At 36.0% G+C, this 24,980-nt stretch overlaps 1 protein-coding gene across 3 annotated transcripts in view; it reads left to right on the forward strand.

Annotated features, from left to right (window-relative positions):
- The window catches only part of LOC114358750 (peroxidase), an 84,918-nt gene that overhangs the window by 55,103 nt on the left and 4,835 nt on the right, over window positions 1-24,980 (forward strand). Inside the window, exons 3-13 of one of the 3 annotated variants that reach the window (XM_028312790.1) lie at window positions 3,920-4,117; window positions 5,595-5,639; window positions 7,246-7,436; window positions 10,341-10,517; window positions 13,970-14,053; window positions 14,665-14,861; window positions 16,387-16,585; window positions 17,262-17,459; window positions 19,795-19,945; window positions 21,810-21,986; window positions 23,958-24,108. In XM_028312790.1, the coding sequence (XP_028168591.1) occupies window positions 3,930-4,117; window positions 5,595-5,639; window positions 7,246-7,436; window positions 10,341-10,517; window positions 13,970-14,053; window positions 14,665-14,861; window positions 16,387-16,585; window positions 17,262-17,459; window positions 19,795-19,945; window positions 21,810-21,986; window positions 23,958-24,108 (1,758 nt within the window). In that variant the 5' untranslated portion in view covers window positions 3,920-3,929. The remainder of the gene's footprint in view (window positions 1-3,919; window positions 4,118-5,594; window positions 5,640-7,245; window positions 7,437-10,340; window positions 10,518-13,969; window positions 14,054-14,664; window positions 14,862-16,386; window positions 16,586-17,261; window positions 17,460-19,794; window positions 19,946-21,809; window positions 21,987-23,957; window positions 24,109-24,980) is intronic. The other 2 variants (XM_028312792.1, XM_028312791.1) reach the window with 2 other exon arrangements.

Genomic DNA, 24,980 nt, shown 5'->3' on the forward strand with positions numbered 1-24,980 from the left:
TATTTAAATATTTGTCTACTGGTTGTTGGAACCATTTAAAAGCTTATTCTCGTTCTTTAAAGTGTAAGTCTGCAAATTGGATTTAAAAATTGCAAAAATACTTCCTAAGGAGCAAATAAAAACAGACACTATGTTCTTAGAAAACATATTTCATTATGATGTGCTTGAGTTTTATTGTGATTTGCATCTGAAGGTATAAGAAAGTTCCAGAAAAGTCGTAACAAATGTGAATCGCTTTTCCTTTTAACTGTCTGCGAATCGCCTCAACTTTTATTTGTCAGAGCTAAGTTCACGTGTGGATTGAGGTTTGTCCCAGCAATACTTTATCGCACATCCCCCGGGAACTGTTAATAATCTCGGGATAAAGAGGCCCTTGGGAAAAGTTATCTTTCCATCTGTGATTTAAGATAAAATATCGAACACTCTTAAGGTTATTACGGTTACAAAAAACTTTTTTTATTTACAGAACTTGTGTGTGTGAATTTGCTAAAAATTGTTTTATCATCTTTATGAACTGTTATTATTTGAACACCCTATGTTAGAAGGAGTTTCATATAAATAAAGAGTCTTGTTCATCGGTTTTGGCATTAAGTTTCGACGCGAACGAAGTCGCGGGTTCAACGACTTCTAAAATAAGACCCTTAATGCAGCTGTATGTAAAAAATTGGGCAAATGAGGGCAAACGACGCAAAATCAATACCCATACAAAGGATAAAGAGTTCGCGGAAGGAGGTCTTTTTTCCATAAAGAGGATTCGGTATACTTAAACTCGTAGTTTTGAATGGAATGCCAACTGAGCCATGACAATTTGTGGCTTTTAGATATGGAATCGAATTATAATTGGGTTCGTGGAATACTTACCACTTTTTACTAAAGGACATTTCAGTGAACATGTCTCTTTTTGCTGTAGATAAAAATTTAAATAAAAGTGCTATTTATATAAATTGTGATTTAGTTATGCGTCTTTTAGCTACTGACTTGTCAGTAACTTGTTACAAGGAAACTGAATCTATTATTATTTTTCTTTCTAAAACTGTCCACGACTAACGAGTGTGGGCGACAAAGATATGTCTCAGGATGCGTAAATAGCGAAAAAAAAGAGTAAATGAATGAACTCACAAAGACAGAATATTTTGAAAATATAGCGGTCGAAAGGGCGTTAAGTTTTTTATCAATTTATGTTTAACCTCCTTTTTACAATGACGTGACAAATTCCAATAAAACACTGGATTAAAAAAAGGAGAACCATTTTTATTCATGAGTTGTCTTAAAAAGGATACGGTTTCAAGTTGAATTTTTCAGTAGATTTTACAGCGAAGTGATGTTCAAAAGCAATCGGTAGATAAAAAAAGGTCCACAAAATCGCTTAATCTAAGGTTAGGGATACGAATGTGCCAATAAATTCTCTTGATTAAATTCACCAGAAAACTAACCTTTGATGTTTAATAGGTACATATACGAGTAGGTATAGAATTTTACTGGAATAAAATATAAGCATGAGTAAAACAAAATTTATACTTAATTGTTGCAATTCACAAAGGCGTGTGAGCTTTACATGTGTGGTGGTCCGCTACCTACTGTTTGTTTTTCAAAAGTTTTGATAGACATTACTCTATAGTTATATTTTTAGTGATGTGCATGTACACGTACACACACAAGTAAAGCTCACTAGCCTTCGTGAGGGCAAGAACTACTATAATGAAAATAAAATGTTACTCGTATGTACGGAAATAGTTCAATCCATCAACGTAATAATAATATGTTATATCATCAGTTATCATCACATCTGGCTAATTTATTTACATACCGATGTATGTAAATAAATTAGCCAGATACCTAAGTAAACTCCGACAAACTTTACTTCGACATTACGTTACTCCGACATTTCTGAATATCGACATGACTTTACTTCGACACTACACTACTCCGACAAAGGATATTCGCCTTTGTCTAAGTAGTGTAGTGTCGAAGTAAAGTCATGTCGTTTCAGTAGTGTCGGAGTAACGTAATGTCGAAGTAACGTTTGTCGGAGTTCAGTTTTTGAGCCGACTAGTCTTTCATAAGAAAATAAAGTTCTAGATCCTAGACCATGCGGCACTGGCATGCAAACTATATTTTTTAGAAGATGTTATTAAATAATCGTATCTATTTTAAAAAAATATTTAAAAGAAAAGAATTCACAGTAAAAATATTTGAGCCATTTGACTTATCATTTAATATGAATAATTAGTGTTGCTATGACTAATTATCGTGACATGGAATAATAAATTCAAATATTGTATAACAAATTATATTGTATAATACATATTGACACATCTGTTAAGACAAATTATAATTTGTATAAAAGAAACACCCATTAATATTCCACGTTGGACTTTAGACCTGTTTCTTCTTCTTGGTAAATCTCACGTTTCATAAAAACTTTATTCAGTGAAAAAAACTAACTTACAAGTATTCAGACTTTTAAGTGAGTAAACTGCATTAAACTTGTGTGTTAAATTGTACTTTCTTTATCAATTTTTTAAGACAAACTTGTCTTTACCACTTTAAACTGAACCAAATTTTCACTTCTTCCTATAAAATTTCCCAGAAGAGGTTCAATTATTTTTTCCATTATCGGCAGTAGCATGTAGACTGACGACAATAATTCTACGAATGAAACGTTACGATGACAGGAGTATGCCGTTTGGTTAGTTTAGTGTTGCGTTGATATCAGAACTTAGTTGTACGGACGAAGGCACATCAAGGTACCTAAACATAGTTGCACCTTATGTAATTGCAATAAGTACCATTTTGCCACAACAATGTTTAATCCGATGAGCAGTTCCAATTAAAAATAACTCGCTTCAAGTTATTGGGGTGTGCCTTGCGAAAAGTATACAATGTAACCGATACAAATGTTAAAACCGGATTTTTGGTCAATTGTGTAGAACGAAGATATAATAGGGCTTTGTAAACAACGTTAACAACCTTTGGCAACGACCTGTCAACTTGGAATCTTGATAGACGTGTGTCCTAAATTTTTTAAATAGATTTTCAAAACTGTGGAAGCTAAAGCGCTATCTAGGTGTATTTAAATCCGATGTGTACATTAAGTTGGTGTTGTAAACGATGCATTATTTAGATTTCATTTGATTTGAAGAGGTAGGAAGGAGGAAGTAATTAAATAAACGTGGTTTAATAACGCTACTTATTAATTTCTCTACGTACCGAGAAATTGGGTATAATGAACGTGAATTGAGGTAGTTCTTGTTAATGGTGAAAGCCATTGTAATAAATATTATCAACAATATTTATTACAATGGCTTTCACGTATAAGAATAACGTATAAGAAATGCCATAGAAATTACAGCGGTTCGCAATGTTAGAAGAAAAGTTACAACCTCCTTCACAATGTATTATTGTCACTCGCATTTAAAAATAATTTGTTAAAAAAAAGAACACCTGACAGCTGGTTGTCAACTATTTTGAAATAAATACGCACTAATCTTGACCTCAAATAGGTATGTTTCTTAAATTCGACCTTCTTGCTGTGACCACGCTTACCGCACGTACTGGCCACTTTTTTATTTTTTTAATAATTCAGTTTCGCGCCAAGCGTAGTATGTCATAAAAAATAGTTAGCGACGTTGAAAAATGTAGCGCGTCATTTAATGTAAACAAGATAATGAGTAAGTAATTAATTAGTAAGAAGGTAACTTTTACGTTTACAACATACTAGTACCGAATTTGCTAATGCAGTGTTGGCTTTAAAAGATTATCAGCTGGATTAGTAAAAGATTAAGCTTCCTAAGTCCCAACTCCATAAGATGCTATAGCAGTGTACCATGTGATGTTCTCTGTATACTGTTTTACAAAATTCTAAAGATAAAGAAATTTTCTAGATCATAAATCTAATTTAAGTTCTCTTTTGTTCCAGGCAATAAAATATGAGCAGTACAATTCTGCTGCTCGCGCTGTGTGCAGCGGCGCAAGCGCTGACTGTCAACCTGCAGCCGACGCCAAGCCAGGCCTTCCTGAACAACATAGGCTTCCAGCTCACTGGGCCTGGCGCTCAGTACGCTAAGGTCGTGGCTGCAGGCCCGACGGCTCAGAGGCTACCTGTCTTAGGTTTTGGGTGAGCGAGTAGAATTTTTGTATGTGAGCGCGGCGAATTTATGCTTATAGATCGTCCAATAGAAACTGTAATGTTTTCAAATAAAGCTGAATAACATCGACATCGAGCTCTCTATGTTTTAGTAGTTTGAGTGAACTTATCTTTGATTGTAATTTTAGGTTTATTGGGGGAGTTAGCCCTCAATTGAGTCGATTATTATAATAGTTACTTTTAACTTGACAGTTTATATTGGCAATTGGTGAGATATGTAAATATGTGGAATGTATGTGACAGCAAGAGTAAAGGAACATCATTGGTCAATAGGTAGATAAAGGATTTCTCTTATTTGTTTTCACTGATAGAAAAAATACGATCTACCAAAATACTGCATTCATTAGGTCTGCCTATGCATGGCCGGCTGAACCCGGTTCACATGAAAAATTTCATCAAAGGGGGATTGATGCCACACAATCCTATTGAGCATTTTTGAGTTTTATGAAACATACCTTTCTGCTGATTTTAGCACACGATGGAAGAATAACATGCATTACCCTACATGCATACCATTCCAAATACCTACAACATAGCAAAGTTTCAATGTACAATTTTAATAGATTTCCACTGTGATGCCTTCTAAACAAAATGCATGCTTACCTTACCTACTTAATGAACTATTACTTAAGTACTCATAACTCTGTCTTACTTTTCAGAATACATACTCGTACATACAGGAGTTAATGACACAACGTCTACAAAACAAGTCTTTACCATGAATTTTAACTTTCCAGCTGAAAATACATTTTGAAAAACATTTATGAAAAATATTGTCAAAACTGTGTTTGCACATTGCATAGTTAGTTGCGCAGCTGTCAATTAAATAGTACTTAATTTTATTGCATTATGAATCATACGGCAATAAATACTTGGAGCACAGTTTGCATTCATATTTTATTTTATAAAGCAAGCTTTAAAAATGTTAGGTGCATTACTAAAATAACTTTCAGGTCAACGTTCATTCACATGGGATTATGGGATTTGTAATCTAATTTCAACATCCATTTGAATTTAACGAGGGTTTTCATCCGTAACCTTTTAGTTTTAATTCATTTATTAAAACTTTTTGCATTTAATTGAATTGTTACCTGTCAAAAGCTGAAGGTAAGCGGAGGTTGCTAGTTTGGTTTAACACACCGTTATAGATCGATCTTTATAAAGATAATAGCCTTAAGGCATTTAGTTCGCTTAAAGGAAGCAAGTAATGTTCACCATTTCTTGGGAAATAATTATAATCTAACAATTTGACTGTATCCGCTACGCGTGGGTAGGTTCAAGATGCTGAGATTATTACAGGGACCCAAAATCTAAAACAGTTTTTCATCCATATATTTTAGCAAAACAGTTTTCGACAATATTTTTCGTAGCCACTGTACAAATGATTACACTGTCTACATCCTGTTAACCTCTGCACTGCCTATAACGCTGCACTGATTGTCCCCAGCGAACTGTCGGGTGAGGCACCAGTACCGAGCGGACCTGGACTAAGGTTACTACATATCCTAGTTATTATGCTCAAGCTACACATAGGCGGCAGCGGGAGGGTTAAAATGTGTTTTTGAAAGGCGTGCATTTTTTAACCCTGCCACGATCCTGTAATCCATGGTATAGTCAATGCAACTATCAATACAACAAGGTGATCCAGGTTCAACAAGTTCCAGATAAAATTGTCGCCTATGCTGTCTTACTTAGCGCTATAGCACCTACCACACCGCCTTTTCCGCGAAATGTGTACAGTTTTGCGTTCGCTTGCTGCATAAATTCTAGCCAGCCGTCACAGCTACCTTCCCACTGAACCGCCTGTGTGTAATGAGCGTTAACGTCGAAGGATTGATCAATTGTTTTTGTATCATTTAAATAAACTACTTCAAGAAGGAACCCTATAAAACTCGGTGTTGGTACAACTCAACATAACCACAAAACACTCTTAAACTACATATACGATCACCCTTTGCACAAAGTGACACAGGAACATTGATCATCCTTATTAGATTAACCCTTGTAAAGTGCCTTGGGATACGCAGACCCTGCCTTAAGGTAGAGTTAACTCCGAAGCGAACTTACCACCGATGTAAAGCACGAACACCGCTCCCAAACTTGCGATTGCTACCTAAATAACTACACGGTTCAACAACTGTAACCATACCGACTCACAGATGTTACAAAACTGTATCTACACACATAGTTACATTACAAAAATAATTGTAACACACTGTTAATATATTGACAGCAGAAATAAAGCTAAAATAAATATTATACATAATATGTACTGCAAACGTAGCAACAAACTAACGTAACTTATTATAAGTGCAAGAGTTTTCTTTAGAACGAAACTTGCTTGCATTTTCATAGAAATCTTGTGGTAAGTTTCTTATATCTTCAGCTCGAGAATACCTTACTTCCCTGTATATTTCCGGTTCGATGAACAAAAATATTAAGGTGTAACTTGAGCGGTTACAAAAAGGATAATATTTTGGCGAGTGAACATCATGAAACGTGGTTGGCACGTGATATTAACTGGCAACTATTTTCCTAGTAATAAATGTAGGTACACCTATCTAAATGCTGTGTCCCATTTTGCTCTATTAAAGTAAATTATGCTACCAACAATACCTAGCTTATGAGTTTACGTAAGTATAAAATGTAGTGTAGTTTAAAATATAATTCGTTTCGGTTGTCAAGAAACGCATTTATTCGCGCTTCATAAAATTTTGTTGTTTATATTAAACAAACAGATCATTATTTTTAATGTATCGTTTAATAATTTTATACGAGTTAATACTACCGTATCGATAAATTAAGTAAGAGATATTTGCAAGTGAAAAATATAATGTTTAAAACATGCCCCATTTCAACTGATACAAACCGGAATCTCATCATGAGTTTAAATGAATTGATTGGTTCAAATATTTCTGCTCAAGTTCGAGTTTAAGCGCCGTTTCAGTACAAGTTAAGTAACGTTAGCAATTAGTATCATTCGCACAACTATGTAGTAGCAAGTGCAAGACCAATCTAAAAGTTTAATCTATTCGAGCAGCAACTAATCCCGTTTAGAATGCAGTTCCGGAGCTCAAATTTCATCGCGTACATTACAGTTTCAGCAACCCACCCCCACCGTTGGGCACGGGGACCGATCCAGGTGCCCAGACCTGTGGCCTGTCTCCGCCCTTCTGCACCAAGTCTCGATACAGAGCGATTGATGGGTCCTGCAATAACCTCGCCAGGCCCTCATGGGGTATGCCGCAGACACCCTACGGACGATTGGTGCCGTACAACTATGCTGATGGTGAGTTAGGGTTAAATAATTCATTCGGAGATGAGTGCTTGTAAGGGTTAACAATTTGTCATAAAAATTGTTCTTTAGTAAAATTATGATGTTTCACAAATAGGTCCTGCTTCGGAATAATGGCTCTGTGAGGCTTGGGTCGTAAACTCTATTTATAATACTAATAAAGGACGTTGTTTGCTAAGCCAACGGACGGTGAGCCGTTAAAAAGATGATTTCGTGCTTGAGAGGACACGAGGTACTTTTCTGGTTAGATTTCTGAACATAATGCCGGTCAAGTACCAGTCGAAATCGCTTATGGGTTCATCATTCCCTTTCCCTATTAGTATCTTTACTTCTTTTATTCTCCTACAACGCTTAAAATATTTAAGTAAAAATTTAGGAGAGGTACGTGATCGCAATAGCTTCAGTAAATTCTTAACTAGTAGCTATTGGGAACACAAAATGGAAACAAATGGAATGGTTTTCTCCTAATTCATGAGTTGCTGACATAGCCCGACGGATTAGCAAGCTGAAGTGGCAATGGGCAGGGCATATAGTACGCAGAACTGACGGCCGATGGGGCAGCAAAGTGCTGGAATGGAGGCCGCGTACCGGAAAACGCAGCGTGGGACGTCCACCTACAAGGTGGACTGACGACATCGTAAAGGTAGCAGGGAAGCGCTGGATGTAGGCTGCTACCAATCGATCAACGTGGAAAGCATTAGGGGAGGCCTATGTTCAGCAGTGGACGTAATATGGCTGAAAGATGATGATGATGATGATGATAGATCGTCTCTTAAAGCTCTATAATTCTTAAGGAGTTTTCTTGTTAGGTATAGAAACCCTAATAAATGCATGAGCCATGATAGATTTTATGAGGTGCGTTATGTAACTCATTCGATAGAAACTAACAAGAAAATAGTATAAATAGATTCTATTATTTCTTATTTAATCAATAATGTTTCTCTTTTTGGGCTCTTCAATATTATCGGTATTGTGGCGTAAGTAGTTACCCTATCAGTAAATCATTCAAGTTGTTTGCTCATTATATTGATGAAGTGCCAAAAATAAAACGAATCCGCATTCGTATAATGACTTATTAATCTTTTTTATTACTTCTGGAGACGACATATTATATTGTTGATACGTTTTTATTACCTTTGTTTTAAACTTTTCATTGTCATTGTAGGTTCCTTTTGCAACCTCTTCGTAGACTGTGTCCTTTGAAATAATCAACGTGACCAAATAACATACTGTTCCAGTTTCTTTTTGAACTCGATTGATAAAGAACAAAGAATAATCTTTTATACATCGGCTTTCGCGTCACATACATTTTTGTTTCGGCCTCGTTACCGTACTTTATGTCACCAGAGGATGGTATCCAATATACGGTTAAAATGGTATCTTCAGAAATGTACGCCTTTTAAAGGTACATCGTACTTAAAAATAAAATAAGTTGATCTATTCTAGGTAGGATAGGATTTTAATTTATCTATTCTAATAAACCCCAAAGTTTGTGAAGACGGATAGATAAAATAGGTTTGTTGTTTACTGACTAAACAACTACCTACTGATTAACTCATTCTTAGAAATCTAATTGAGCGAAGCGACCCAGACGGTAGCTAGTTAATATTTTAGGCTCTAGTTTTGGGGACTACTTCTCTAAGAATTTAGTTTTTAAACTATAACATTGACGCTAAAACAGACAACTACAACTGAAAAGGTACGCTTGAGACGAAATATTTAATTAACGATTATTACAATATCGTTAAATAATTGCTTCTATTATTACTTTTACCAATACTTATCCTCAAATTCGTTCACTAGTTTCCAATAAAGCCGGGGAATTTGTCTTGAACGTCTTTATTATCTGCCAATGGCATTATAATATAGAGCCCCATATATCACTTGAAGTATCCTTTGAGAAGCCCGCCGTTCTAACGACATCCATATAAATCCTTCCAATTATAGATATCAATCAATCACTTTATCTGTAATTTCCTTGCGTGTAGTCTGTGAAAGGGATTGTGTTATCAGAAGACAACTAAGTTTCGATTAGTTTATCCGTGTGTACAATTGGGGTATATCGTAATTTTCTCTGTCAGCTTCCTGTTTGGAATGTCAACAATAGGATTTCCTGAACGATTCATTCGTTCCTAATCCAAAAAAAGCTACGAAAAAAAAATATTCCAAAAAATAAGACTTTTAGTAGCACCAGTAATTATTTTCCAAAGTTTTCACGAATTAAAATCAGATACAGTGCATTATCCCTCGTAAAAATTAATGTTACTAGTATGGTGGACCGACATTTCTCACATTTAGGTCCTATAAAGTGCGTAATCGCCCTAACTGAAATAAAATAAATGGGTGCTGGACATCAAAACTAGTTAAAAGTGGCACGTGTAAGAAGATAAGCTTCATGGCTTAGCGGTCGTAATGTCTTTAAGAGTATTTTTTAGGATGACGGACGACACCACCAAAAATACAACTCACTCGTTGCTTTAATAGTGCTATTTGTAAATAAATAGTACTTAAACATATTGATATTTTATGAATGAGTACTTTATTGAGGTTTATTGTTGTTTTTTGCGTGTGTAACAGTGACCGAGATTTATGTATTAGGTTAGGTAATTCTTTTCAGCGCCTGCCTTTATTATTGTTCCGAAGCAGTGACAGAGTTACATAGTTGTATTATGTTGAGGCCTATTGAAATCTAAAGTTGCTGATAATATTTATCTGTGAATTCGTATTATGAAATCTAATATTAAATTATTGTAATCATTTGAAAAGTTAACGTAACATTCTATTATATTATTATTCTCGTATCTTGTTGCCTAAATGCGTACCTAATCTTTTATTCTTTTCAAATCTAAAACATTAGTAGGTACTTACCAAGATTTTTATCGTATATTTTTATTACAGGAGTAAGCGCTTGGCCAAGAGCGGCATCAGGTGCTCCGCTTCCCAACGCTAGACTGTTAAGTCTCCGCCTATTCCCTGACAGACAGCTGGTCAGCCCCATATGGAACTTGAATGCCCAGCAGTGGGGCCAGATCATAACCCACGACATGTCGCTTACTGCTGGCGTGGCGCAAACCCGTAAGTAACTGAGTCACAGGTCGTTAAGTAACTTTAATGTTTAATTAAATTCCTAGCTGGAAAATTTTCCAATAAAGAAAGGGGTGTCTAGGACATTTTAGTTAACACTAGCGGCCGCCCGCGACTTCGTACGCGTGGATCCCGTTTTACCCCCTTCATCTATCTTACGCGGTTTAGATTTTTTCATACAAATGTTTTTTTCCGCTAACTCCCGTTCCCGTGGGAATTTTGCAATATCCTGTTGTAACTAAGCTTTAAGTTTACTAAGGTACCTGCACGCCAAATTTCAAGCGTCTGACTTAAGCGGTTTAGATTTTTCATACAAATGTTTTTTCCCGTTAACTCCCGTTCCCGTGGCAATTTTGCAATATCCTGTTGTAAATAAGCTTTAAGTTTACTAAGGTACCTGCATGCCAAATTTCAAGCGTCTAACTTAAGCGGTTCAGATTTTTCATACAAAACGATTTTCCCGCTAATTCCCATTCCTGTGGGAATTCCTAAGTATCCTATAACCTGCCCAGGAGTATGAAGAATAATTGTACCAAGTTTCGTTAAAATCCATCGAGTAGTTTTTGTTTCTATAAGGAATATACAGACAGACAGACAGACAGACAGACAGACAGACAGACAGACAGACAGACAGACAGACAGACAGACAGACAAAAATTTTACTGATTGCATTTTTGGCATCAGTATCGATCACTAATCACCCCCTGATAGTTATTTTGAAAATATATTTAATGTACAGAATTGACCTCTCTACAGATTTATTATAAGTATAGATTATTTTCGGGGTCTTTGATTTTCAAATAAACATCCATTCCAATCAATAGGTACAGTTTAGAGCTACATAAGTAACAAAAACCTTTCGATAACATATGGAGCACATCACTAATAACGTTTAAATGAATAAAATACGAGCTATATCCACTCGTATAAACCCACTCACGTGTCATTTATAGCAATCGTAGTATTCGCAAATGGTCATCACTCATTTGTCACATTAGATTTCGGCGTAACTTGATCTCTAATTTGCATCGTTCGCTCTAAATTGACCGTTTTCCTCTAAATCATGAAGCTCTCGTTTTAGCGGACTGATTTTGAAATATGTATGTCACCGGAAAATAACAAGACTCGTAAGTTGATCAATTTTCTAGGTAGTTGATCAACTCTCGGAAAATAATAAACGGCATTTGAAATGTACTATTTAACGTATGTATTTTAGTAAGTTGATTAATTTACGGCGTCTTGCCGTTAAATCATCCGACAAAGGCAAGGTGCACGTTGATTGGTTAAAAGACTCACGTGCTTTTATACCGCTCCCCGCCACCCGGCCGCCGCCATTACCGGCTTAAACGTAAATAAATCTATCTATTATCTTTATTTACAGTAGTAAAATTAGCAATTGTTGTTTTGTTTGGTAATAATTCTTATTATAACCCGTGATTTTANATAAATATTAAAACCACATATCTAAGTGTTTGTAACTCTATGAATAAACACTTGCTAAATGCTTATAATTAAGGCTGTCGACCAATCAGAGAAAAGTGTATTAAGTGACGGATAATAGTGTACCGTCAAATAGTACACTGGGCAACGATTGGTCCATTTATGGATGATTTTACTTGTAGCAATATAGTTAATTAATAAATTACGGTTAGGTACCGTAAGTTGACCAATTAGCTAAAATTCAATGCGTTAAATTTCAACTGCCGTTTATTATTTTCCGAGAGTTGATCAACTACCTAGAAAATTGATCAACTTACGAGTCTTGTTATTTTCCGGTGACATGTATAAGGAAATTTATTGATACAGAGCAATAAAAATTACTCAATCCTCAAACGAAAATATTTTTATACATAACACAACCTACGTACACGTTTCTAAATACTCCTGATGTTCAAATAATGTTGAGTCTAAAGAAAATAACATTTTGACACAAAATAAAATCACACAGAGCTAAATAAAAAGCGGACTCCATTTCAAAATCCTTCCAGACAGAGGCAATATTCGAGCCGAGTTATCCTAGATGTAAAGAAATTCAATATCGCGTTCGTGAAAATACCTTAAAAGCTTGGGTGAAGCGCGAAATGCAAGGCTTATATGATTATTGGCAGAGACTTAGAAACATATTCGAGTGCTAAAATTAGAACAAATTCATTTTCGTAAAAAAAGTAATCCTATATTTTCCGGACCGGAAAAATACTTAAATCTCTTCTCTTCGATTTAAAGACAAGTTAGTTTAAGTCCTCAATAAATCCTCGGTAATGAAAAGTGAATCTTATTGCACTAATTTTAAGTTCACAAACGAGTGTGTTTTTGATTGATTAAATTTATTGTTACGTTACCGAAGCATTACCTACTTTTGCTGTCAATTACTTGACAAAGTGATATTAAGTCTTAAAATATTTATTTCAAAAATTAATTACTGAATTTTTACTAATCTATACTTATAATAAATCTGTAGAGAGGTCAATTCTGTACATGAAATATATTTTCAAAATAACTATCAGGGGGTGATTAGTGATCGATACTGATGCCAAAAATGCAATCAGTAAAATTTTTGTCTGTCTGTCTGTCTGTCTGTCTGTCTGTCTGTATGTTCCTTATAGAAACAAAAACTACTCGATGGATTTTAACGAAACTTGGTACAATTATACTTCATACTCCTGGGCAGGTTATAGGATACTTATGAATTCCCACGGGAACGGGAGTTAGCGGGAAAATCCTTTAGTATGAAAAATCTAAACCGCTTAAGTTAGACGCTTGAAATTTGGCATGCAGGTACCTTAGTAAACTTAAAGTTTAGTTACAACAGGATATTGCAAAATTCCCACGGGAACGGGAGTAAGCGGGAAAAAACATTTGTATGAAAAAATCTAAACCGCGTAATATAGATGAAGGGAGTAAAACGGGATCCACGCGTACGAAGTCGCGGGCGGCCGCTAGTTTTAGAATAAATGTGTTAAAAAACGTATGAAATATGCATTGATTTATTATTAAACTTTTGATTAATTAGTTAAGATACTGCATTTTCAACTCAGAATTTGTATACATATTTACCGGTTTGTTAAGCTATGTACGTTGTTGTAGGTAAATAGTTCAACTTTGCAACATAAATATTTAGACTGATGTGCTCGCGACTGTACCTACTATTTATTGTACTATCCGTTCGCGATAAGTTTGTCGCTGGCGATATGACGTCACTCGAAAGCGTCTATAACTTTAGCAAACTAATTATGATATATCGAAAATATTTTTTATTTATTAATATTGATAAAAATTGTGTATTTGCGTAAAATAAAACACTCAATTGCGTTTAATCGCGGTTGGAGGAGGGGACGCGCATTCTACGGACCGGCAAACTTAGCGCGAACGGGTAGTACCTACCTACATATTGTGTATGTGTGTTTATTTTAAATTCCTTTAATTTTTATGGTGACTTTCAACAGATAAAGACAACGTAACGAGTAACTCAAATTCAACGTGTCGACATAGTGGTAGTAGAGAAGACAGTAGTAGTAGTGAAGAGAGTGGTAGTACTAAATCTAGTGTGTTTTTGGTGTGTTTTATGAGTTTTGAGTTGTGCTTCATAGTTGATTTATTAATTTTATGCTATTGGGATTTTTAAATTTTTAATAGACGCCAGCTGACATTTTTGGATTTGAAAAGGTGGACAGGTTTTACTGAGTATTTCATATTCCGTTAGCTTAATTCATCTGAGTCATTTTGTCATCTTTCATTTTTTGTTCGTGTGTGTGATTTATTTTATTACGAACAATCGTTTCATCAGTCGATACAGTGCTTAAAAGAGGCTATAAGTTTTTGACTGAAAATGGATGCTGTTGGATCGAAGGCTTATTATGTTCGTTAACTTTAGAAGCAATCTTTAGGCTAAATGATCATGCTGAGGAATAATAAAATGAAAAATATCAACTTTTTGTGATGTGTGCCCGTTTTGGGGTTGTGAATTGCTGTTATTATACCTCTTTAATGCCAAGTTTTTAAGGGTACAACAAAGAAATGAAAGGGAGGGTCCGTTTCTTTTATATCATGGCCTTTTTTGGGTTGTTTTGAGTTTTGTTTTGGGAGTTTTGTTGTGCGTTTTAATTTGGTAATCATTTTAAAATGCTCCTTATTATTTTAGACAAGGATCAGCTAACATGCTGTGACAACAACGGGCGGCTGGCTCCAGACTCGGCCACCAATCCGACTTGCGCCCCGATCCTGATTCCTCCCAACGACCCGGTTCATGCTCCCCAGGGAACCCAGTGCATGAACTTTGTGAGGACCACCAGCACTCGTGATAGAGGATGCACAGGCCCCAATGCTCCTGCAGAACCTGTAAGTAGAACTATAGATAAAATAGGTAATTGAGTAAATTGTAAGCTTGATTGAGTGATCTAGACTGCTACTATTATGTATTCTGTGACTGTGCCTAGACTGAAATCCGATTTTGCCCAATAATCTAGTACAAGGAAGTTTTTGTTACACTAACTATAATAGTGTATGTAAGCGAAGGCACGAGCGAAATATAATGAACGCGATGCGACTAAAATAGCCTGAGCTTCCATTCAAACGCAACATAGGTATCGAAACATATCGCTTGAAACGCACAACGCCTATTCGCTACAAACATAATTACCGCTTGAAACGCACATTGGTTTCAATACAAACATTCGTTGAATGTGCATGCGAATACGTTTGTTGTTTGGTTTGCGAATTATCGTGCTTCAGTTAGCAACACGTAGCACCAACTCCCGATTATTGTACGGTACAAGTTCATCGTTAAAATTGATGCTAAAAAAGTGTATGATTTCAGCAGCTCAAATATATTGTTACTTATATTAGAACCAAGCGCAAAAATCACATTCATTTTAACTATTGTACACACAATGAAAGATGTTGACATAATTGATATTTACCTACTATCAATTTGTTCATAACAACAATCACAGAGAATTCATATTTACAACAACTTTTCTGGGAAATATGAGCTTGAACGAATTGGAGGGGCGATCGACGATAAAATGATATGAAAACGTTTTGGCGCGCACCCATGCTCTCAATTTAATAAGTATTTTATGCACAGGTTCACATGAGCAAATAACTTCGCGGAAATATAAAATAAGTATCCGTTTTGATAAAATATTGCTCTATATTTTACCAACCTGTTCCAGGAATAGAGAACTGAGGACGAGTGCTGTCAGGTTTACATTTTTAATATCGAAAATATTAAATGAAGCGGTGATAATTACATTTGTGAAAATTCGTGAGGCGCGCTACTGGGAACTGGCCACCTTTGAACTCGATTATAATTTTAAATTGACTAGGGCAGTTTGAAACTGTTAATATTATCAACCCAACTTGGTGTTATGAATTGTTGTTTGCCCAACTATTTCTCAATTGCCCGGATATAATTAAAAGTAAATATTAGGGAACTCGACTAAAATTTCTTATTAATAAGCCCTGTGTGGAATAAATAAGTAGAGAATAAACAAGTAGTAAAACAATATTATTCTTTCAAAATTTATAAAACAATGACACGCAAAATTACTGGTCGTTATGGTACATGATTGTATGATCGTTCAGTTTCCTCTAAAACATGCAATGGACAAGTTATTGAACTGATTATATTTTTATTCAACTAAGGACCGGAAACAAAAACCCGATGTCCTTTACCCATCACCTATAGTCATGTTCCTCGCTAGGGTATATTGGCAATAAAATGTAGATTCCACTTTACTTACTTCTTTTACTATTTGCTTTTTCTCCTCCAATGCCAGAGAAAAGAGATTTATATACGCTACAGTATTATAATCTCTTTTATATAAGCTTAATATGTACAAGCATTGTAATTTTGTTCCAGCTGTCAACAGTTACAGCATACATGGACATGTCCCTTACATACGGCAGCAGTACAAGCCAGGCTACTCCAATCCGCGCATTCCGTGGTGGACGTCTTCTGACCGTGCTGAGAGGAGGCCGAGAGTGGCCCCCTCAGGATCCCAACATTACCCTCACTTGCGAGTCGGCGCAGTCGCGAAATGAACCTTGTTATTTGACAGGTAAGTTTTCTTTTTGAAGATACATGAATCCAACTTCAAATTGGAGGTTTTAAGTGGTTTAAAATACTTATGTTGTATTGAAAATGAGAAATATAATTGGCTTCAAAGTGTTTTTTACGACTGTAGACAGTAAAAAGCCAAATCTTTCCCCTGGCGAAACTTAACATGCGACCTGACAGCGTCTTATATAAATTTGTGAATATTTATCTCACGTTATGAAATATGACTTCTGTGCCTGGCTTAGTCGTACGCTGGGGACCGTTTAGTCGCCAAGAATGGCAAGAAATATATTCAAATCATGACCTTTATATGACCTTCAGACGGCACGTGAAGTGTCTTATAGGACATAAGACTGGACAGCTCTAAGACTAGAGTAGGGTTAGTAAAGCACATAAATGAGAAGGTTCCTTTGGAAGTAGAACGGTGTTACAGGAGTAACGTAGGACGTCACGTAACAGAGTTATCACGGCAAAAGTGACGTTTCACGAAAACTAAACAAACCTTCCCGTTCAATGCCGCAGGGACCTAACCAGTTAAGCGCTATACCTTAGAATTGTCATTCAGTGACATGGTATGATAAATCGTTAGGTATTCCATTATCCTGCCAGTTTTATACACTGTGGCTTACCAGAAAAAAGTCTCACGATACCAATTGACTGAGGATTTTATGTTTTAGGTGACATCCGTACAAACCAGAACCCTCAACTGGCCATTCTCCAAGTGCTTCTCTTGCGTGAACACAACCGCCTTGCTGATAGTCTTGCCAGCCTCAACCCTCACTGGAGTGACGAGATCCTCTACCAGGAGGCTAGACGTATCCACATCGCACAGTTCCAGCACATCAACTATTATGAATACCTGCCAATCTTCCTTGGTAAGTTTATTTATCTACGTTTAATTCAACATTTTCACCAATTTATTCAATCCAATGTTATGTTCAATGTTTCAAGAAAAAAAGTCTAATCATTTTCCATTTGTACTGTAAACTACTAAATTATCATGATCATAGTGGATAATAGTAGGTACTAATCAATTATTACCATCTCTTAAAGCAGAATTATTAAGGTCTCATAAACCTCTAGCTAGCTAGAGACAAGTTTTTTTAATTTAGAATTTTTAAGAACTCTCAAAGCTCTAGAGAAATAAGTTAAGAATTCCAAAGTCAAGGTTAGCCATTTTCCCGTTTCCTTAAAACCCAGTTTTACGATAGGTAATTTGGTATGCTTACCCGTTTTATAACCGTCATCGTGGATTTCATGGCCACCATGATTGCAAACGTCATTCATACCATTTTAGGAGATTACGGCTATGTCACAGTCAGGTAGTTTAATATAAGCTTATGGGGTTGCAAAAGAGGTAGTATTGTTTAACAAGTGTGTTGAAAGCATTTGTGCAGACGACGGCATATCAAGCTCAATAATGTGACATCATGCAATAGTAATAAAACATATTTTGCAACAAAATGTATGGTCTGATAGTGCTGTCGACTATACGAATATATTATTTCGAAGAAACATTTTCTCAATGGTAGTCGTGTTTTAATTATTTTTTTCGATTTGGTATAGACAAGAATCTGACCGCATTCTCACGCGAAGTGTAATCGCAATTAAGGTATCTACTGTCGTCTGCTTGGCATATGCCCTCTTGCCTTAAAGGGTCATGTGATGTGATATCATCATATAGTGAACCCAGCACCAGAAAAATTTGCGCTTTGTGTAGGATGGAGAAACAGATATTACGTAGACAGCATCTGTTTCCACTAAAGTGGAATATCTTCATATCTCTTAACACATTTCTAGTTACGAGTACCAATCATGCGAAACGATTCGATTCATTAGCAGATTTGGGTAATTGATTGTCTAACATGGTAGAGTGATAACCTTGGTTCTGACGTGAAACGGGTGACACCCCTTGCAGTCATTTGATACACGCGCGGAATGATAATAGTTATCTATTCTGGGACTACAAGAGCCAAATTGTGTCTCCTTTGTTGGAAAATCATACAATATATCATACAGACTTAAAAAGACTTAAGGTTGGGCCAAAATTATATTTAAGTTGCTTGCCTTTGAATGATTGAAACATTTAAAGTTTACAAAGTAAATTCAATACTAGGTGAAATAGATAATGCTGCTGTTCTTTTATATTCATAGTGTGCTACTAACTACCCAGTGTTTAGTGAGCGAGGTTCAAGCTCGGTAATTAATGGTCTAGTGAACTTTAATAAATGTAAAGTCCGTGAATATTAGACATGATGGAGCGTATAGTTGGCGCTATTTGAAATTAGCAATCTTGCGAAAATTTAAGCACGAGTAACATTGTGTTCGGTTACTGAATAAATCTACTACAAGAAAAATATTTTTAAATTATCTACCTAGATAATTATAATTTGTAGTGTTAGTAGTCTGTTATTTTTTCGCAAACAAATTGCCTTCTGAAGAACATTAAGCCAACTGTACATCTGTTAATAACAGGTTTTAATTTCAGTTGAAAATTACCATTATCGACACAACATCGGTTATTACATGCGAACATTGACCTTACCGTTTCAGACTTAAGTCAACGGACTTGGAAATTTCACTGAACTTCTTTTAAAAGTTATTTCTAGCCGTGAATCACACGAAGTCCATTACAATTTTTGTCGAGGGATTATACTGATTACGTCGGAAAACTCCTGTTAACACCCGTAAAGTTGAAGATTAACTTCACTTACTTAAATGAATGATATGAAAAATTTTTGTAAGCGCTTTTTTTTAAATCATCATAATAATGGAGAAGGAAAAGTTTTTGTGTTAAGTACCTACCTACCTACTAAATATTAAATTAGTAAGTAATAATATAAATTATACTTTTGGAAATAATGGAAATAAATAATGAAAACAAACATTACCATATGTGACAGAACTGACAGATCCAGAAATAAAGCGTTTACCTATAAAAATAAAAGTTAACTAATCCGGTGGATATCGTAAAAGAATATGAGAACATCAAGCTTTTCCAACCTGTCTGGCCAGTGCCAGGAGTGTAGGCCCAATTCTCTTTTACCTGTAATGAATTAACTAGAGATATTCGCGTTCCTATAGTGGAGACCCTGCAATGGAGACTAACTAAATGACCTCTTGAACTAATTAGTAGATTCTTGCAGCTCGAAGTTTATTCAAAATTATGTTTTATACAGGTATTTTAGGGTTGTTTTTATTTATGTCCAGGCTATGACAACATGGTGAAGAACAAACTGATATACCCGGGAGCGCAGGGCTACATCAATGACTACAATCCCAACGTCGACCCGTCGGTCTTGGATGAGCACGCCACTGCCGCGTTCCGGCACTTCCACACGCTTATTAGAGGATACTTGAAGTGAGTAATTGTATTTATTAACAACTGCCTATTTACTGTCAATAACTATCGTGTAATTGTTCCTATTAGAGGTCACACTAATTGCAGACTAAGCAGATTTTGTTAGACCAAGTAATTTCTAACTAAGACACAATAATATTATTATTTACTTGTGAATGATTTAATTTTGCGATAGTTTCGCTTAGTTCGTGCAGACGAAAGCACATTTTCGTTGTAAAATCACTCCTATTACAGAGAATAAGATGCCATAGTGTTTATCTTAGAAAATAGAGAACGTAGAGATGCAATCACGTAATTTAATCGCTCATGAATGTGATTATGTCTACAAGCTCAGAGCCTGCAGGAATTAGTTAATAAACTTTAACAGATACATATGAATATTCTATAAACTTTCGTAAACCAGACTCTGAAAATATGGATGGTACAAGGCGGTTTCACACTGCACTGCGCTCTGACATACTGACATACCTTCCGCGCGCCGTCACAATGTGTTTAACATGTGTATCAATTATGCTAACTTAGGTGCGGATGACGGCGGATGATAACTTATTACTCTGTAGCCCCAATGTACTTGTATTAAGTGCTACTTTGCCTTGATGTGCTCTAGACTGTATGATATTTAAATCTGCGGCCCCGCTTCGTAGCGCGGTGCAGTGTGATAACCGCTTGGAGATAATCCCGTTTGTTCACTAAAATACACGCGAAAAACTAAGAAACTTGGTCGGAGTCCAACAATCTAAAGTATAAATTTAATGGAATACGATTGTTATAATTAAAGCCTTCCTTGGTTTTACAAACATTGGCTAGCACTGTTGGATGACACACTTTTTAGTTAAACGGCGATTTTCGTGTTAAATAAAATTAATGGTTTTGTGTAAAACACTTAAAGCCCTTTGATCCAAGTTTTAGAGGAAAAAGGTCCAAAGAAAAACATTAAACGGGAGAAAAACGCCGACGGGCGTGGGTGTGATTGGATTTCTAGCTCTAGCTCAATAGATTGACCTCGCTAGGTTTCGAGTAATCCTAGCAAAACTAAGTTAGATTTCATAAGAAAACAAAAGAAAAATAACTTTGTTTTGTCTCTTTGATAATCCTATTGTGCTTAAGATCTACTCGTAATATTTAAAGCTAGTTTTTGAGACTCCTACGTTATTTTGACGTATAAAGAATAAATACTGTAGTGTCATAAAAATCCGCGGGCGACCACTAGTTTATAATATTAGTAGGGCAACTCTACGAAAAAGATATTTTAACACGTAGTACTTTCATCGTAAATCACTTACAAGAATTTATTACGTACGATAAATACTACCTAATTTGAAATGTGTCCAATTCAAAGTGACCCCGACATTAAAGTGAAACTGAATAAGGGCCAATCCTGGGCCCATAATTTAGGATATTCACGTGTACAATCCGCGCGAATAGACACTGACAATTTTACTAACAAATAAACCTGAATAACATTGAAACCGAGATGTAAGTATAACTCTGACTGCAATGCTATGTGTACTTACCCCCGGTTTCCGAATTGAAGTTCTTAACTTAAAAGTGGTCATCTTCCACTCAAGTATGAACTCAAGCTTATTCTCGATCCTCATTTAATCTGAATTGACAGTAGATCAACTTCGAGAATTGGGCTTGAGTAATATCTAATCAATTAAAGGATAATTCAGAAGCGAAAATAGGCTCACACTTAAGTAGAGAATGAGCACATCAAGCTCAAAATCTTAATTTTACCAAGGGTGAGGCAGTCCGTAATCTCTAATTTCCAAAATTTACAGAGTCTATTGCCGCAGACTATAGATTGTATTATCGGATACATCCACGATGAAATATGGTGTCTGACCAGAATAATACTTTCCAGAATGTTCTCCGAGAGACGTGCCGTGGTTGGGACCGTCCGCCTCAGCGATTGGTTCAACCGACCACTGATACTTGAGCTCCGATCTGCCTTTGACGACTTGGCCAGAGGGCTCACGACTCAAGAAGAAGACTACAGTGACCAGTTTTGGGACAGTGAAATCACGCAATTCCTTTTCAAGTAAGTGAATATTGAAGTTGTTAGGTCTCTCGAACGGGTAGTTTCGATTAGATTGAAAACTTCATGCTGAAGCGTGCGTCGTGTTTGGTCTGGAACATGTTCGTTGAAATTTCAGACTTAGTAAGTATTCTTGAATAAGAAAGTAGGAGATATCTACTCTATACATGGATAGATCATCTGTAGACCTAATAAACTAAGTGCTTTTATTTAACTACAACAACTAAGTAGTCTTACTAGACAATAATAGAATCTAGAAATCTTGTTAACAAATAAAACAAAGCAAACTAACATAGGCATCGAGTTGTTTGTTTTAGATAAGCAAAATTAATTAACTTGAACATAAATATAAAAATTCAAATAATGTTGCAATCACTGAGAATTTCTATCTCTGTATTAAATAACACTATCTCAAATCATTCAAGATTCACGAAATTCTAAGAAATATGCGTTCCTTGTGTTGTTTAGAAACTTGTTGATGATATAGCCTTCAGTAAATTGTTTTGATGGTGATTTAAGACCCCTGAAGGGATAGCTGAAATAACAACAACTTAACTATCTAGTTGGCGTCAACAAACTTATTATTCCATGCAAACTCGGGGTATGTTGACTTATATACGGGGTTGCCACTTGCTCGTTTTTCTACTTTTTAGTTAGATCGAGCGGTTTTGCACTACTTACGTCCGATCCGAATCCTTGAAAATACGCTCCGGATAGTTATTTATCTTTACTAAGGAAACATACAGCCTTATTAAGCCGATACTGTGTTGATCCCTTTCCGGGTCAATAAGTAAGTGTATAATTTTAAACGAAATTAATTACTTATATTATAATAATAAAAAACGAAATTAATTACTTATACATTGGTCTTTAAAGTTTCTAAAGTCGTAGAACTATGCACTGCTAGATATTGACTGATACGACTTAATATCGGATTCGAATCGGACGAAACCGCCCTTATTCTGAGTAAATTTGTGTGCAATCAAGCGATTTAAAACGATTACTTTGTATGTATCAATTTGTAGATTGTAAGCTTAAGCGGCTGGCTTAGTAAGAACCTAATGGACCCGAGATTGTGGCAATTAGGGGGATGGTTCATTATGGTGAATAGCCACACTTTGGATAAAAAATTTTGGGTATTTCTTATAAATTGTGCTCGTCTTTACGTAGGTTGTTTGAAAAAATATTTAGTCACTTCTTTGTAGATTTGATTGTTCGCAATTTTACAGCCTTTAGAAATGATGTTAATTAATTAATTAGTACTCGGTACATAAGACAAGATACCAATCAGTTATCTAATTAATTTGGTACTACTCACTAAGGTGCTAATAATAGCCTGAAATCTTCAAATTATAATATCTCACGCGTTTAATGTGGCCATGTAGTTTGAATGAGAGTACCAATCGAATAATTCGCACTATTTTTGAGTAATTATAATAGTACAAGTGTAAGTACCTACTTACGATAATAAATTTTTTTGTAGCGCAATCAAAAGAGCTTCTTTAAAGCATAGCATTATTACACCCGTATTCACAAACATTACTATGAGGTCTAACAGCGCGCGTGGACGCACAGGGTGACACACGAACCAATCACAGAGCTCTATTCAACGCTTGTTACTTCGATAGTGAGTGCAGTGGAAGTTATTAAATGAAAAGAGTGGACTGTATAAAATTAATTGTCTATTCGGTATAAATTTACAATGATATTGAGACTGTTTAGTGCAAAGTCGTTGAAGAGAGTGCGTCAGGATCGTCTTCTTAGATGTTCGCTCGCGAACCGAACATTGCTCGTTCGTTCGCCGAACGCTCGCCGTTCCCTCCGGTCACGCCGCCCGCGGGCAATGTCCGTGAGTAGACAACTCTGTGCGTTCGATTTGCCGCTTCACTTATGCAAGCATCGTGTATACGGGCGTCAATTTCGATCCGACCAATCACACCTTATATCTACTACATTATACTCGTACTCTTCTAGACGTAACAACACCTTCGGCGGCGACCTCCGGGCCACAGACATCCAGCGAGGCCGCGACCACGGCTTGGGAACCTACGTGGCCACCAGAGCGGCCTGTGGACTGCCCGTGCCTAATGACTTCCACGATCTCTTGGACTTCATTTCAGAAGAGGTAAGATTACGTTTTTATGTGGAAAATGATAGGAAATGATGGTAAATACAAAACATAAATACTTAGGCTAAGTTGCACTACCTAACTTTGATCGTAACTATAACGGTAACCGGTGCTTTTTGTAAGGAGTTTGATAAGTATTTTTGACGTTTGTCAAAGTTAGGCCCAGGACAGACGGTGAAACTCAACTGCAACGAAACTGCAACTTTCTGATGATACTGAAGAATGAAACTGAAACTGAAAGTTTCAAACTGGTCGCGTCATGTGTGGTCTCTCAACGGGAGCTATGGCAGAAACTTAGATGCAACTCAAAAGTAACTAGCAGTTGCAGTTTTGTTGCAGTTGCGTTTCACCGTCTGGTCTGGGCCTTAAAGTAAAATGGTGCAACTCAGCCTTATGCTTTATTTATGTCAGAAAAAAACCGTACTGGTCGATTTTTCGCTTTAATACATAATAAGGACGAGTGTGTAAGTAAGTTGTAATTCAAAATGCTTAACTGCTAAAAAGGTTTTTGTTAATATTTTACAGTCCTAGTGAAAACCAAAGAAATATCAAAAATGGGAAAAGGACCATTAAAATCATAAAAACTATCAAAAAATGTAGCTCTGTCGTATCAATCTTACCAAAACATTTTCACATGAAAATGTTGCTAAGACTAGACTAGACGCGTGAAAAAGTTATATGAGCTCATGTAACTCTACTTGCCCTCTCTACACCTTAGCCAAAATAAGTGTAGAGTTTGTAAAGAGAACCTTGCATTTAGCTATATTATGCGATCTCAATCTCATGTTAAGTCAGGCAGGCTGTGTACTCATAGACTCAATGATAGTCGGGAAGGTCCCGATATCGAAATTATCCATTTGAAGTCACTG

The sequence above is a fragment of the Ostrinia furnacalis genome, unplaced genomic scaffold, assembly GCF_004193835.3.
Source record: "Ostrinia furnacalis isolate ACB-3 unplaced genomic scaffold, ASM419383v2 OfSCF4105, whole genome shotgun sequence".
In the NCBI taxonomy this organism is placed as follows: domain Eukaryota; kingdom Metazoa; phylum Arthropoda; class Insecta; order Lepidoptera; family Crambidae; genus Ostrinia; species Ostrinia furnacalis.